Below are 16659 nucleotides of genomic sequence, written 5' to 3' on the forward strand. Positions count from 1 at the left end.
GCAGCAGCAGCGGCAGCAGCAGCAATGGCAGCAGCAGCAGCAGCAGCAGCGGCAGCAGCAGGCGGGGCGGGGCCGAGGGCCCCCGCGCTCGCACCATGCGGCTGCTCGCCAGCCCCTGCCGCCGCCGCGTGTCCTGGGCCGGGCGCGGCGCCGCGGGGCCTCTGTGACCTCACAGCTCCTCTGTGACCTCATAGGGCCTCTATGAGCACACGGGCCTCTGTGACCTCACAGGGCCTCTGTGACCTCATGGCTCCTCTGTGACTTTATAGAACCTCTGTGACCTCACGGGGCCTCTGTGACCTCACAAGTCCCTCTGAGACCTGAGGCTGAACCTGCCCTGCTCCCACAGGGCTGAGGTGGTTCCCACCGTGGCCAACAACTGCTTGGGGAGAAAAAAGTAAAATTCATACTGTTCCCAGCTCTTCCACCTGCTTTAGCAATGAACGTGGTTGTGATCTTTTTAAAGGAGTTTCTTAGTTTTGCAAGATGTGTTGCTTTGTTTGATAGGTGATTTCTTCTCGTCAAGAGAAGAAACCTGTGGAAGCTGTTATACAGCCAAGCAACCAGAAAAAGATGTAACTCACCCTCAGAGTAAATGTAATGAGCAGAGACGAGCAGAGTTTGTAGTTTAAAGCAGAACAGCGATGGGGACAGTTTGATCATCAAGAAGGTTGTGAACAAAAACTTACTGGGGAGATGGCATCATTTGACTATTTTACAATAGCACAGAGGTCACAGAGGCCGCTGAGCTCACAGGACCCCCTGAGCTCATAGAGGCCCCAGAAGGTCACAGAGGAGCTGTGAGCTCACAGAGGCACCATGAGGTCACAGAGGAGCTGTGAGCTCACAGAGGCTCTATGATGTCACAGAGGCACCATGAGGTCACAGAGGAGCTGTGAGGTCACAAAAGTCCTATGAGGTCACAGAGGCCCCATGAAGTCACAGAGGCCCCTGAGCTCGTAGAGGCTCCCATGAAGTCACAGAGGAGCTGTGAGCTCAGAGAGGCCCCATGAGGTCACAGAGGAGCTGTGAGGTCACAAAGGCCCCATGAGGTCACAGAGGAGCCGTGAGGTCACAAAAGGCCCCGTGAGGTCACAGAGGCCCCGCGGCGCCGCGCCCGGCCCGGGACACACGGCGGCGGCAGGGGCTGGCGAGCGGCTGCATGGTGCGAGCGCAGGGGGCCTCGGCCCCGCCCCGCCTGCTGCTGCCGCTGCTGCTGCTGCCGCTGCTGCCATTGCTGCTGCTGCCGCTGCTGCTGCCACTGCTGCTGCTGCCACCGCCAGTGGCACCACGTGCCCGGGACGGTGGGGCTGCGTCGGCAGCAGCACCAGGCCCAGGTAGGGTGGGCAAGCACCAGACAGTGGCCCCGGGGGGCCTGGCCTGGCCCACAGCAGCAGTGGTGGGGAGGATCATGCAAGATCCCCAGTGTGCAGCTGGAGGCAGCGAGGGTTCAGCCTTTCTCTGGCCCATGGGCTTTTCTCCCAGACACGGGGAAAAGATGACCGTTGTCCTCCGGGGCTGAGCGTTCCCTACCGGGTCTGTGCTCCTTCCATGTGCAGGAGAGACCTCCTCGTAAGGCAGCCCAGCAGGAAGCTGTGGTGTCCYGCTGGTGCTTGAGGAGCCTCAGAGAGAGTATCAAAGCATGATTTAGAGAGCTATTGAATCAGGCCCAGAAGGACACCCAGGCCCGCTCRGCAGCACCGAGAACCTCGACCTGTGTCCGCRTCGCAGGCAGAGTGGCCYCACTGTGCTCATTAGAGGCAAGCSGACGGTCGGAGCTGCCAAAGAGCAGAGTGGGAATCAGGAGACCGTGGAGGTGCGAGGCGGCACGCTTTGCCTTGAGAATTAGTCGTGTATCAAGGCAGTGCCACTGGAGGCAGCCGTCAGCCRCTTGGAAGATACTCCTGAGGTGAAGGGAGAGAAAAGTGTTGTGGAGTAATTACGTGATGCACTTGCTTTCCGTAAATGCCTTGAGATTTGCATTACAGCGAAATATGTCAGGTAAGCTGTTTCCATGCCTGTGTGACTACAGATGGGCTTGCAGTCAAGGCTTACCCATCTCTAGACGGGCGGCCGATTGTGGAGCGTCGGCAGGATTCCCTGGGTAAGTAGTCAGTATTTCTGTCCTGGAAAGAGTAAGAATTTTTACAGTTCCTTAGACTGCCAGGATAGCAATATATGCAATGGAAGTTGTTCTCCTGTGTTTGTCAACAGATGTGCCTGCACCTGGAGCCCCAGGAGATTTAGCGCAGGATCCCATTTTTGAGCATCCGCAGGATCCCCTTGGTGGGTAGTCAGCATTTATTTCCTGGAAGCAACAGACTTGTTTTTTGAACTAGGAGAATAGCAAAATGGAAACTGTTGTCATTTGTTGTTGTCTCCGAATGTGTCTGTAGGCAGAGCATACCCATCTTCAGAGAGGGATCTAATTTTTGAGCGTTGGCATGTTCCCTTGGGTAAGTAGCTGCTATTTATTTCCTGGAAAACATAAGCATTTTTATTATTATTTAGATTAGCAGGAGAGTAAAATATGTAATGCAAATTATTTTCCTGTATATTTGCCTACAGATGTCCCTGAAGTCAGAGTATACCGATCTTCGAAGAGGCATCCTATTTTCGAGGGTCGGCATGATCCCTTGGGTAAGTATTCTGCACTGATCTCTTGGAAAGCATAAGCATTTTTACAATCCCTTAGGTTTTGGGGAGAGCAATACACGTAATGGAAAGCGTTGTCATTCGTTTCTGACTTCAAATATTCTTGTAGGCAATGATTACTCATCTTCAGAGAGTGGTCAGGTATTTGAGCCACGGCGGGATCCCCTGGGTAGGTAGTCGGTATTTATTTCCTGGAAAGAATAAGCATTTTTACTATTCCTCAACTTAGCAGGAAAGCCAAATAGATAATGGAAACTATTCTCATGCATTTCTGCCTACAGACATGCCCGTTGGTGAAGCTCATGGAGGTTCCCAGCGGGACCCAGTTTTTGAGCATCAGCGGGATCCCCTGGGTAGGTAGTCAATATTTATTTCCTGGAAGGAATAAGCACTTTTAGAATTCCTTAGATAAGAAAGAGAGCAAAAAGTGTAACACAAACTGTTSTCATTTGCCTTTTGCTCCAAATATGTTTGTAGGCAGAGCTTCCGCAGCTTCAGAAAGGGGTCRGATGTTTGGGCATCGGCGCAGTCCCCTGGGTGAGTAGCCGGTATTGATTTCCTGGAAAGAATAAGCATTTTTACAACACTCTAGATCAGCAAGAGAGCAAAATATGTRATTAAATGTGTTCTCAAGTATGTTTGCATTCGAATCTTCCAGCAGGCAGAGTGGACCCCTCTTCAGAGAGGGATCCTATTTTCAAGGGTCAGCATGATCCTCTGGGTAAGTAGTCAGCTCTGATTTCCTGGAAAAAATAAGTGTTCTTATAATTCCTTAGATTAGGAGGAGAGTGAAATATGTAATGGAAACTGTTCTCATGCATGTTTGGCTACAGAGATCCCTGCAGCTGATGCACATGGAGATTCAGAGCAGGATCCAATTTCTGAGCAGCGTCAGGATCTACTGGGTAGATAGCCAGTATTTATTTCCTGTAAAGATTAGGCTTTTTCACAATTCTTTAGATTAGCAGGAAAGTAAAGTATGTAATAAAATTTTTTGAGCTCTCCAGTGCAAGAAAGACACGGGCATACAGGAGTGAGACTGGCAAAGGGCCACTGTGGTGCTTAAGGGGTTGGAGCATCCAACCTGTGAGGAGAGGCGGAGAGAACTGGGCATGTTTAGCCTGGCGAAGAGAGAGCTCAAGGAGATCGTATCCTTGTGTATAAATACCTGGTGGGAGGATGTAAGGAAGATGCAGCTAACGTCCCTGAAACGCGGAGTTTGACTGCACAACATGAGTGAAAAGTGGCCCACCTGCAGAGCCTGGTCTCTGGCCTATTGCCAGCAGTGGTGGTTATTTATTCCTATTGCCATTGGATTCAAGAGCAGTTTGTGCTTTCTCATCAGACTGATATTTTCGTTTGAAAGGGGATTACAAAAAGCAGCATGCCGCACACGATTAATACTTTGTCCTTTTTTAAATTACTTTTTAAACTTTTTTAAACTCTGAAGAGACATGCTGAGACTTTACTTTTCTCCGATTAGGGGCAAGTCTTTCAAAACCAGAAGAGAAGGGCCCCGTCATCATAATTCCGGTGGATAAAACTGGTGAAGGTAAATGCGAAGTAGTTTTATTCATTTTTTGGAAAGCTGTCCTTTGTGTCCTTTCTCACTTAGGTTAATAGTGGACACTAGTTTGGTCTTCCTGGCCAGCTCGTAGCAATGCACTGTCATCTAGTTAGACAGTGTCTTACCATATACAACATTTTGGTGTATGGTGACTTTGGTGTATGGTGACTTTGGTGTATTTGGTGACTTAGGAAGCTACAACTCTTCTCCAGCTGTCTGGAAACTTGGTTTATGCCTTTCAGTTGTTTTTTCTGCACCTGAAATGTATTATGTGTGTTCAGCTGAAAGAGAGCAAACATCTTCCTGTGGATGTGGCAGTTTGTTTGCCTAGACCTTGACTACAGAATTACCAGGGCAAGTTTTGTTGTTGTTGCTGAGCTGCTTTGAATACAAGGAAAACCTGCAGTGAATCGAGACCTGAGAGTTCAGAATTAGCCACTGTACAAAACCTCTGAGCTGTTTGATACATTTAATTTTGAAACCCAGCTATGCAAGTTTTGTTTCAGAAGTCATCAGATCACCTTTAGAAATAACTTTCCAGATTGTACGGGGAACATAGAACGTGCTGCTAGATCATCAATAATGCAGACACTTCCCGACTAATGTATGGAATTGTGTAATTTCCTCCAGGTGCGGACAGTGAGAAGGACGGTGCACGTCATCACAACACACAGATCATCTACATTACAGCACTGTCTGTGACAGTCACTGGTTTTCTACTAGCTATGATATACATCCTCRCTTTGCACTGGAGAATCAAAAAACAGTGAGTTGCTGTTTTCCCACATCCCCCAGTTATTTATTAGATGCTTGCTAATAGTAATTAAGTATTTATAGTTTTCTGGAGTGCCAAGCTACTTGTTCTTGGCAGTCCTTTGAGGTTTCTGCTGTAAGACTTTTTAATTGGCCACGTAGCTCATGCCAGTGAATATTCTTTCTGGAAACATATTTTATTGTTGCAGAGAACCAGCATTACCTTCTACAGATGTCAGGTATGAAACAGAACACCAAAATATGGCCAAATCCAGACGGCATTAGAAAAGAAAAGGCAAAAAGATGGGACCGCCACAGAAGCAGAAAACATCATCCACAATACCGTCAACCAGAAGGTTCAAGGACTGCCTTCGAGTGACTGTCCGTGTGCCCATCTGTGTGTCTTGCTGGTCGGCTGTTGCGGCTGGCGGAGTGCTCCTTTGCACCGCTCCTCCCTTTCAAGCACTGGTGCAAGTGAGAGCTCCTTTGCCATTTGCCAAACCTAGTCTCAGGAGAGGATCTAGCTGCTCGGGCTGCCAGCAGTGCTGCACATCTTCTCCAAAGTCCGTGTCACAGAAGGTGCCCACCTCAGGGATGCRGTGCAGAGCTCTGCTGAACAGCTAGTTTGCTGCAAAGTACTGCTGCTCCCTGACTGTAGCTCCGGCTGAAGGGGATGTTGGAATTGGCAGGCGTTGCCTCTGCRAGCCAGGAGGAATAGCACGMAAATGCTCAGAAGCGAGGCAGCCCCARATCTGCYGCCCTGTCTCTCCAAAGAGCTGCAGCTCTTTGGGAGTTGTGCGTTGTCCTGCATGTGGTCACATACGTGGTCTTGTCRTGGGCGAGCACATCTGAAGAGCAGAACGTGGAAGTGCGCAGCAAAGCCTTCTTTCTTCTGGGGACCGAGAGCCCCGTGGCAGGATCTGCTCCGTCAGACAAYGGGGAGCAGCGCCTGCTTTTCCCTGGAAAAGTATGAGAAAGACCCGTGCCAGTGACCTGCCTCTGCTTCCCAGGACAGGTAATCCTGATGCCGTAGACATTGCAATCTTTACTTCACCTTCTGGCCTTGCTGCCACAGCGCTTGGGTTAGCAGCTCTGCTTTACCACCTGTGTTTCACAGTGTGGACATTGGATTGCTCTTGAGGCTAGAACAAGAGTTTGTGTTGTTTTAAAGGAGGCATTTGGGAACTGTTCCCAGCTCTGTTGCTCCTGTGGAGGAGTGCTTATTCCCTCCGAGCTGCAACTGGAACCCCTGAGTTAAGACTGTCACTGGAAGTGTTGATTCAGATTCCCATTTCTCAGTGGAGCTTTAGCCTGTGGCTCACCTCTGTCGCAAGGACAACCTTGTTGATTTTCTTTTTCTTTTTTTTTTCCTGACATCCATGATTTTGCATTTCTGAAACACTTGATTTACAGAGATGAAGGGCGAACTTGGGTTTTCTTTTAGCTCTCTTCTTTCACCACAGTATTTTGTCCTTCTGGTCCTGGGGCAGCGAACAGAAGCCAATAACAGATAGTGGCAGCTGCTGTAGGTTCTTGGATTTTAAACTGCCTTGATGCAGAGCTGAATTCTGTAGGTAGCTTTTTCACCATTCCTAAACCAACACCAGTAACTGTGAGTGGTTGAGCAGCAGAACATGGACTTGGCTGTCCRAAGGATGTGGAGGAGCTGTGCTGGTGCACAGGAACAGCAAGAAGCAACGAGCAGTGGAGGGAAGGAGCAAGAGGCAGCAGAAAGAAACCATTGCACACCACCACCGACCTCCTGCACYGCCTGTCGCCTCACCAAAATTGTAAGAGACTGTGGGTGACACAGGGAAAACAAGGGGAGTTGAGCCGAGGAAGTGGGGAGGAGAGGTGCTGGGCTAATGCTGGAGCCTGCGGAAAGGGGARGAAGGGAGTTTTCCTAAGTCTTGTTTAATTGTCTGCGTCTTCCTTGCTTCTCAATAGCCAAATCAGTAATTAAAATTTATTTTAATTGGCAATAAATGAAATGAAATGACATGCCCTCAGTCAAGATTATTTTGCCTGCAAYAGGCATTCAGACATTTCAAGAGCAGCCTATCGGCCTGCGCACGTGCCGGCCACGCTGAGCTTAGCTGCGCCCCCCGAGCAGGTTTCCGACGGCAGGAGGATGTTCTCCCCACCACCGCGTTTCAGGAGGAAAAGGGCGCAGCGAAGCCACAGCCAGAACAAACAGCAGGAGAGGAGCTGGCGGTTTGCTGACACAAGCCTCCAAGCGGACGCTCAGGTGCGGGCAGTTAAAGCTCCACAGAATTGTTTCCTTGTTCTGCAGTTTTTTTCTGGCTGTTGGGATCCTGATCCGGGTCACCRTGAGGCCCACCAGCCCCGGAGCCAGGGCAGGGGAGCACAAGGAAGGGCGCGGGCCCGGTCCCAGGGGCAGCAGCCAAACCAGCCCTTGGCATTCCCACCCGTGCAAGGTGGACATAAACTCTTGGAAGGAAACCAAAACCTCAGGGTCGAAGGGGAGTCACCCACGGCCCTGGCTGCTGCACAGTGCAGCGCTGGAGCTGGTCGGAGCCTCGGAACGTTGCCTCTCCTTTTCCCGTGCTCTGCGGATGGAGGGGCACGTCCCCATCCCAGTTCAGACCATCCAGCCTGCAGGGCCAGGTGAGCCTCCTGCAGCGATCTCCAGCCTCCACGGGAGCAGAGCAGRGAGTCGGGGGCTAAGGACAGGGCTGGGCAGCACAGTGCACTGCTGAGAGCTCAGCTCCTTCCACAGAAACAGGATGAGGCCATGCTAAAAACRGAGCCCAGGAAGGAAAACAGCTCCTGCTTCCCCGCCATGGGCTCCTCAGATACCAGCGGTCACTTGAGACTAATCCAGCTGGAGAGATCAGCACCATCCCCAGCTCAGGAGCTCCCGGGTGCAGGGTTGTACAAGATAGGAGGTCTCTGCCCCAGGATGATGGACCCTGCCCAGGCCCCCACACCAGTCTGGAGGAACAGACTCAGCAAGCCCTGCTGGAGCTCTGCACCCCAAATCATCCTTGGCACAAGCTGCGGAGCACTGTGTCCCAGGAGCCTGGATCAGCCTCTCCTGCCTCAAACCAGTTTGCAGCTCTCACGTGCTGCAGCGTGAGATCCAAAGCCACGGCAGGGCTCAGACCAAGACTCTGAGGAGTTCCTCAGGGTGGTGGCAAGGCCTTGTATGGTCCTGCAGCTCTCAGCACCAGCAGACAGACTCCKGTACAAAGCACGAGGCAGGACCAGCCGGTGGAAGGGTGGATCCTGCTCAGACGATTCGCTGAGCAATGCCAGCAGCACAGAGGTGGGAAGATCTCCCGCAGACCCCAGCCTGCAGGCAGCACTGGGAGGCCAAGCCAGGCTGGTCTGGTGTAGCCCCTGCCCTCCCCTTGAAGGGGCTGCAAGACCCCCTTGATCCAAACCTCACCTCCTTGCTCGGCCCGCACTAAGATGGCTGCTGTGTGCAGACAAGAGAAACCTGCACTCAGATCAGAACAAGCCTTGATTCTGTCCAGCTTTGGCTCGAGCATGAAGCCTTTTGCCAGCTCTCCCAGGAGTGAGGCCAAGAAAGCTGCTTGCTGTGCCCAGGGAACCCAGCAGTGGGGCACCCCAGCAGCAAGACAGCCCCAGCCCTTCGGGGCCTCCAGTCTTCTCCAGTAACAACACGACAACCCAAAGCTTGTCTCGCTTTTATTTACATAATTGCACGGCCCGTTTTCTCATGACACTGGAAGGTGGCGGGTTAGAGACATCCACCAGAGCTGAGCATCTCCTCTGGGAAGGAGAAGGCTCAAAGAGTCATTATCAGCTGTTGCAGGGGCACATGCAACAACTCCAATTATTGGCAGCTGTGACAGAGACTACAAAGCAGAGAGTGAAGCCACAGCCCTGCAGCAGCACAAGGCCAGGCCCTATCTGCCCCAGCCAGGGACTTCTGGCTTTCGCAGTTGCATATTTGGATCGACACCAGGTTTCACCATTGAAACACTGGCTCCATTAACTCTTTACTACGGGAACGCAGCGTGGGAATGAACATCCTCAGATACCTGCCAGAACTAGATGCGTCAGAAGACCAAGCTCCTAGGAGGCAGCCAGGGCTGGGAAGGTTGAACAAGACCCCAACAGTTCTGTTGCAGTGGAAATATCCTGGTGTCACGAGTGCTGATGGGGAAGGGAGAATCGGGGGCGGACCAAGCACCAGACACAGAGCGGCAACGCAGCGCTCACTGCTAGCGGAAGGGGCTTGGGGAGGGAGGCAGCACCCGTGCAGGAGCTGCAGTGCCGGGAAGCAGGGCTGAGCCCCTGCAGCGGCCCAGCTGGCGGGCAGAGGGGCCTGCTGCACGGCCCCAGCACACGCGCAAACCTTTGCGGACTGGGGAGCAGCATGCTGAAGCTGCTAGGAGCAGGAATAACCACTCCGCAAAAGCTGATTTGAAACGCGTGCCGGTAGGACGTTACTGCTGTGCAGCGACCACGATTGCAGCTGGACTGAAGAGGCCTCTCCCTACTGTAAGCCTCCAGGAGCAACGGGGGCCAAGTCATCCCAAATTACGGAGAAAAAGGAGGAAAGGAAAGAAAGGAAGGTGCCCTCAGGTAAGTGGTGAAAGGGAAGACACCAGACCTTCCTAGGGGCCTGGCAGAGAGAGGGGAGCAGCTGTGGCAGAAAACGTTTGTTCCTGGGATCAAACGCATGATCTGACCCTTGTGCTCAGAGCAGAGACCAAACTGCACCAGCGTTTGCAAGCCCAAGGCCGGGCCGACAGCTTGCTGCAAAACGTGCTGGGATACCACTGAGTCACGCAAATAAGCCTGGGACAGGAGATAGAGAAGGAAAGTGGGCGCAGGCCCTGGGGCTGGAGCAATCCTGCTGGGGAGACAGGACACTGGCCACTGCTGTTCATGCCCACCAGGGGCTTCCCGTGTAGGGTCAGGTAGGGGAAAAGGAAAAAGGAATAGAGATCATCTAAGGAGAAGCATGCAGCTTTGCAGCTAGAGAGGAGCAGGAATGGCACGTGGAGCTCTGAATTCAAGAAACTACAGGCCTCAGTCTAACAAGCCACCAGACTGATCCGCCTGCGTTCAGCAAGGGGGAGCGGAGGACCATGGGGCACAGCCATCACCCACCACAAGGACAGGTGCAGCGCTGGAGTCTACCTTCTCCCTGCCACCACCCTCACCGGTGCGGGAGTCCGAGCCGAGGCTTGCGTCGAGCAGCAGCACGTAACTCCGGAGCGCTCAGCGGGACAGCGCCAGTGCAGGCATCCTTACAGCCCACTCTGCTAGCAAGGCTCTGGAGAGCACGGCACCAAACACGGGCAGCATCTGGCACGGCGGGGAAGTGGCGGAGAGGCAGGGACAAGAGCCAAAGTCAGGAAGAGGGACAGACTCTACGTTAGGTGCTGAAGTCCTTTGGCAGATCGGCCCCTCCAAGACGGAGGGGTTTCTCAGCTAGTTGGATGCAGATGGACAGAGGAAGAGGAGCAGCGCTGGTCCTGCAGGAGAAGGGACCCAGAGCCTGTTCTCCTCCAGGAACTAGTGAACTTGGGGCATTTCGCTAGTGGACACAGCTAACAGGCAGGCAGCGGTTTCAGCGATGAACTAAACCACAGCAGCTCCTCTAGCTTTTGCCAAGGAATGTGCAAGTAAAACGCAGAGAGGCAGCCGAGGCTGCCTGCGTCCTGCCGAGCGACTGCAGCGTCCGGCCTGCCCTGGTAAGGTATGCGTTAATTGAGTAACGAGAGGTCCAGCCTCAAGATAGTGAAAGGACATCAGGAAACAGAGACTCCAACTCTCACCTCTTGGGGTCAGAAAAGGTCCTTTCCTAGCGTTTTAACAGCGAAGGGCAATGGCGAGCTTAGCTAGTACAAGCCATCGCTTCCTACCCACGGATCCTCCCCCTGCCTCTGCTAGGAGGATGTTCACACAAGAGCTGAGCGCATCCACGTCCTGGGGATCTGGGAAGAAAGTGTTTTGTGAGATCACATCTGCACAGTAAAAGATTTTCTCTTTTGAAATTCTCAAAATTACCATATTTTACAATACAAAATGGCTCCATTCAGTATTATGTCATTTTACTCCTTCTGGGATTATAATAATTATTAAAAACACACAACTTCCTAGAAAGGACAGAAACACCACAAAAAAGACCAGAGAGCAACGGGAAAGGCTGCTGCAATATTATCAAAACCCATTCAGTGCAAAGGAGGAGGGGACTTCCAAGAACGGTCAAAGAAAAGTGTTCTTTAAATGCTCACTTGGAGAAAAGGCATAGATTTAACCTCTGAATGAGATCAGGCTGCCAGCTTCTATACTGAAGCTTAGAACATCAACACCGAAGGACCGAAACACAATATGCATGGCCATTAAAAAATAATATTATATATAGATATACATATATAGAGGGAGAGATTTTTCACATACGGTATTTAGTTATAGGAAAGCGTCCCTGCAGACAGGCACATTCGCCATCTGGCTCTTTTGGGCCGTTTCACGCAACAGACTTTTATCATCTGTCTGTTTGCCGTAGCATAAAGTACGTGCTAACTGCAAAGTCCCTTTGGGCGGGATGACTGCTTCCTAGTGCCTCCGCAGCTATCGCGTTGCCAGCACACACGTGGAGACCTGAGCCTCTTTGCTGCTGGCAGCGCCGAAGGGCTGCCCCTGCTCCGGCCGTAGACGCGGCCTCGTGGCACGGCAGGCAGCGGCCGAGGGATGGCTCAGACGGTGGTTTCATCCGCAGACTTCTTCATGAGCTTGGCTGAGAGCAGGGAGTGGGGCACGGGGCGAGGGCTCCGCGAGGCCGGGATCATCAAGCGGACTTTCTGGTTGGTCCTTCGCCACTCCGAGTACAGCTGGCAGTGGTAGCGGAACGAAACCTGGTGGGCAACAAGGCATCAGCCTGGTTACTGTATTCCCGGTCGGAACGCCGGAGCCCGAAGGGGGCTGCGAGACACCAGCCACCTTATCCATTCTACTCACGCTTCCTAGTTATTCCACCACCACCCCTAAGCAAAAGAGGCAGCATTAACCCCAAAATGGTTTGAGGTGCTCCATGTCCCAGGCTTCCGAGGAGAAATCAATCTCCTGGTGACACAGGCCTGAGACAGCCAAAGGGACTTTCTGGGCAGCACCAGGACCGAGGGTCAGAGTTTGCTCAGTTGGGTTTGGGAAACAAACCACAGAGACGTGGTGGGGAGGAACCACAGCTGGTTTCTTCATCCCAGACATGGGCTGAAGCAAGCACCAGGGCAAGACTAGATCGAGGTTCTCAACGGGATCAGCCTAGAAGTGGCTGAATCTAATCAAACTCCTCCAGCCTCAGAGATCTCGGTGCACCCTCCACAGAAACCTTCTCTCCTTGGTCTGCAGCAGCAGGACTTTGGGTTGATCTTGCTCGGGAGATGGTCATTTCTACACACAGTCCAGCAGAGGGAGACAGGAGAGGACCTGCAGGTCCAAGGACCTGCAACAGCCTGGCCCGGGGCAGGAGCTGGCCCTGCAGTTTCAGAGCAGCCCTGCAAGAGGGAGCTTTGAGCTCGGCCTCCCCAGCTGGCTGGACTCCTTGCTTCGCCCTGTTGCAACCATTAACACCACTACTCCCATTTTCTCCCAGCTCCTGCTGCTTCCTAAGCTTCTCGGTATACTGGACAAATTAAAAGTCAGTACTCCGAATACTTTTGGATAGCACTCACATCTGCTATTAGAGACGCAGCTGGGCCACACACGGGGTAACTTAGCCCATTCATGTGTATGCACCCATCTTTTCCTAATATAGAGATACATCTGTGGAAATAATGTTATTTACTTATAAACGAGAAGTAAAGGTATCCTGTAGCATTGCTGCAGTGTTCAGAGACAGCGTGCGAATGGAGAGCTAATACTGCAACACTCCAGGAAAGCTCCTGCTCCACGGGAAGGAGCAGTAGCCCCAACCGCAGCATCTCCTGCAAACCTCACGCCGGAGGCTCGCAGCACAGCGCGTCGCCACGGACCCGCACGGCAGCCCTCTGCGCTGCCGAGGCCGCAGCGGCGCAGAGCTATCGCAATCGCCTCTTGCAGCGAGTCTGAACGACGGGGCTCCGGAGCAGCCCCAGGCCCGCGAAGACGGAAGCGCTTCCTCTGAAGGTTTCCAATTTTAGCTTGGCTTTCTGCAGAAATGAAGCTTATGCAACTGTGCATCAGAGCAAGTACGTTCAGCGCTGGGGTTCTCCCTCGGCAGCTCCCCAGTGCAATGCAGTCGCTGCCCGTTTTGACAGCAGCAGAGATCACACGCACTCAGCGCACTGGCTGCTTCCTAGGCGCCTCCCCGAGCGAAAGGCAGGCTGCAGCACCAGCTCACCCTTCACCAGAGCCACAGGAGTCGCAAGGAACACCCAAATCCCAGGGACAGCTCAGTTTCTCTAAGATCAGAGCACAAAGCAGCACAGAACTGGGCTGCAACTGGGCTTCCCACAGCATGGCCAGCTTTTCTGGGCCCCACTCTTTTCTCCCCTGGCCACTGGGTCTCTTCGCTTCCCAAGGTGGTGCTTCCCAGTAAGCGGCCAGAAAAGGCTACCAAGAGGGTGCGAGCACATGCAGGGCTAAGAAGAAGGAGAATTGAAACGAAAACCCAAACCCAGAAACCCACTCGGCAACAGAGCCTGAAAGAACCAGGTGGGAAACAGAAGAAAGTCCCCGGCCTGGGAGCCTCCGGAGAGAACGGGAGCAGCTTGGCTGGGGGAGCCCCGAGGGGCCCCGGGAGCAGCAGGGCAGGGAGCTGCTCCCCAGCCCGGCTGCTCCTCTGGGCTCTCGGCTCGGAGAGCTCCCGGATGTGCTACACAGCAAATTCTGCTTTTCTGCTCTCATGGCCCTGCTCCAAGCTGCAGGCTGCCTGACTCGGCACGGCCGACAGGACGCAAAGCAGGGCATCTGCGGGAAACCCTTTCCCAGCACAGATCAGTTAAACATCCAGGCAGAATTAAGTGCTGATTCCCACTAATCCCTGGTTCCTCCTCGCAACGTAGCAATAAAACAGCAGTGGTGAGCCAGGGCAGCCTGGTGACCCCACCTTGGCTCAGACCACCGAGCCAGTACAAGAGAGGAGGCAGAGCTCTGCCCAGGCTGCGGTGCGCCTTACACCCATCCTTGTGTGCTACTGACATTTTAAAAAAATACATTTTTATTTTCTTTTTACAAAGGTGTTTGGTTAGCTGTGGGTCACAGAGACCCCAGAGAAGCAGCTGGCAGGCTGGCACCCCCTTCCTCCTTGCTAGTGCTCCTCTGGGTACAGCCCAGCTGCACCGGGCGGCACAGAGTGAAGGGACACGGGTCAAATATTTTCCAGATTTTTTTTTTCCCCTAAACCATCCGGGTGCCAAGCCTGTGTTTCTTCTCTTACTTTAAAATAGGAACAGGCACAACAGTTGGATCGCTGCCCGCCCCCAGCAGCAGGGCTTTCCACCCAGCCTCAGCCATGCTCAGGCCCGTCTGCGCCTGGATACATTACAACCCGGGGAACACGGCTCCCATGTCAATCTGGAAAGCAGATGATCAGGAAGTGGTTTCTCATTCTCAGGCACAGCCAGCAGCTCATTTTCAAGCAACATCGTTAGCAGCTCTCGTTTAACGATAATTAAATGGACATTCAAGAAAAAGAGGCAGAGCTTTGCTCGGGAGGGGAGTCAGAGAAATAGCTGGCTGCACTGAAGTGGCGTGAGCTGCTGCTCTGACCTCCCTTTTTACCAGAACAAGGCCCCGGGCAGCGGAGAGCGACGCTCTCTCTTGCACACTCACCAGTGTCCAAAGGACGTAGATTGTAAAAAGTGCTATAGTTAGTGCTATGAGTCCAATGGCCTCCAGTCGGCTGTTGAACTGCAAATGATCTTGGGCTCCCCGAAGACACAGCCAGCCTGAGATCGCCGCCAGGGGAGTGATGAACAGGAAACACACCATGTCGCAGAACAGGGTCCTCTTCTCATTGCGGGGACCAGGATCCTTCAGCCACTGCAGGAAGGAAAGCAGAAAGTCAGCGCTGTGCCCGCGAAGCAGGACTGCTGCCCCAGGAAGCTCTCGCGCGCTCTCTGCAGTCCATGAAGCACCTGGTGGATACGTTTAACTCACACCTTCACCTTCTCCAGAACAGGGCTAGAAAGCTCCAAGCGTATTTTTAACACCAGACACGGGAAAGGGAAGAGATGACAGAAGAATATGCGTGGGGGAAGGCACCAGTAAACACAGGAGCAGCCTGGGCTCCTCCCTAGGGGAGCAAAGCTCAGCGTGAGCCAGCAGACAGAGGGAGTTTGGTTTAGTGAAGTTTAGTCTAGTAAAGCTCTGACAGGTCTTGGACCGAGCTTCAACAGACACATATCCATGTCCCTACAGCTAGCGTATGGACTTCAGGAAATCTCAGGGGCCTCAAGGTCCACGGCCAGGCCAAGGCACCAGGCCAGCTGTCCCTTTTGGAGAACCCTGGCGTTTTGGGCTTTCACTCCTTACTTAAATCAAAATCGAATCTGAAAGACCTAGATTCACCTGTGAGACTGTGCAAGGAGATGGTCGTGCAGATGGAGCACAGGGCTCCCAAGGGTACGGCGCTGTCCTCAGGGCCTGTGGGAGCTGATGCAGCGCTGCTGCCTGGGGAGCCCAGCGCCACTCGATGCCACCAGTGGGAAATGCAAACACCCACATACTCAGCATTTCCACCGAGTTGCTGACAGAGAGGGAAAAAAGCCTATCACTTTAGCAACTAAGAAATGAAGACTGGAGAGGGGGGAGAAAAAACAGAAAAGCAAAGAGAAGGTTTTGCACCTGAGCAGGCAAAGCCAGGGGGTCTGTGGAGTCTAGACTAGGCAGAGAAAGGTAACACAAACCCACTTTCTTTTACAGAACAACCTGCACCCAAATCTGCATCTTCAGACACAAAAGATCCCAACTCCCAGGGAAAGGCTTCAATCCTTTCTAAAGAAAAAGCAGCAAGACCATCAGGCCAGGCAGGACAGAGCTTGGCTTGCTGGGGAGAAGATCCCCTATTGCTTCCTCCCAGATCTCAGTGGACTACAGGTGACCACGAAGGGACAAGCCATGATCAGACAGACCCAGCTGTTGAAACCACCACCTTCACGTCTGCAAAACTCCAAGAACTTTTCCATTGCTGGTGGCCATCCACAGGCCACAAAGTTACAGGCTTTCAGGGCAAAAGACACCTGCCAGCAACAGGACTGAGCTGATTCTGGTGTGTCCCCCACCTCACTTCCAGGATCGCTTGCTTTCATCCCATGCATTAAATGATCCATCACAGTAGAGGTTATGCACCTTTGCTCTGCGTTACCAGGAAGCTTTGCAAGTGCTTCTTCCCTGCAGCACTCGCAAATTAGCAGGCTGCAGAACAAATGTGGGTCTGTTGCAGACAGGTTTCCCTTCCCCTCCACAGACAGCAACCTCTAAACATCCGCTTCTTTTAAAAATTCTCGTCTGCTTCCAATGTTGGTTCATTTTTACTTTAGGCACTTAACTTTGACAACAGCGATTGTTCTGCTTTTCCTGGGATTATGCTATTTTCAACCTTTCGTTTCTTTCTGTAGGAAAACAAGCAGCTCTGGTTCCTACCAGTTCCACGGAGTTGCTACAGTGCATTTCTACCGGGAGTTGTATATGCTGGGCTGCTGGATCCTTCCCTATTTCGTGTATCAGGGCTTCTGGGCCTGTTTAGGATCTTTTATTCA

General features: G+C 52.7%; 1 protein-coding gene across 2 annotated transcripts in view; it reads right to left on the bottom strand.

Annotated features, from left to right (window-relative positions):
- Window positions 1–8637: 8637 nt before the first annotated feature.
- The window catches only part of MARCHF2 (membrane associated ring-CH-type finger 2), a 30709-nt gene continuing 22687 nt past the window's right edge, over window positions 8638–16659 (bottom strand). For both annotated transcript variants that reach the window (XM_085308510.1, XM_085308509.1), the window contains exons 4-5: window positions 14732–14941; window positions 8638–11835 (exon numbers count right to left, since the gene is read on the bottom strand). In XM_085308510.1, the coding sequence (XP_085164636.1) occupies window positions 11677–11835; window positions 14732–14941 (369 nt within the window). In that variant the 3' untranslated portion in view covers window positions 8638–11676. The remainder of the gene's footprint in view (window positions 11836–14731; window positions 14942–16659) is intronic.

This window comes from Rhea americana, unplaced genomic scaffold (genome assembly GCF_003343005.1).
Source record: "Rhea americana isolate MKP2758 unplaced genomic scaffold, rheAme1 scaffold_278, whole genome shotgun sequence".
Classification (NCBI taxonomy): domain Eukaryota; kingdom Metazoa; phylum Chordata; class Aves; order Rheiformes; family Rheidae; genus Rhea; species Rhea americana.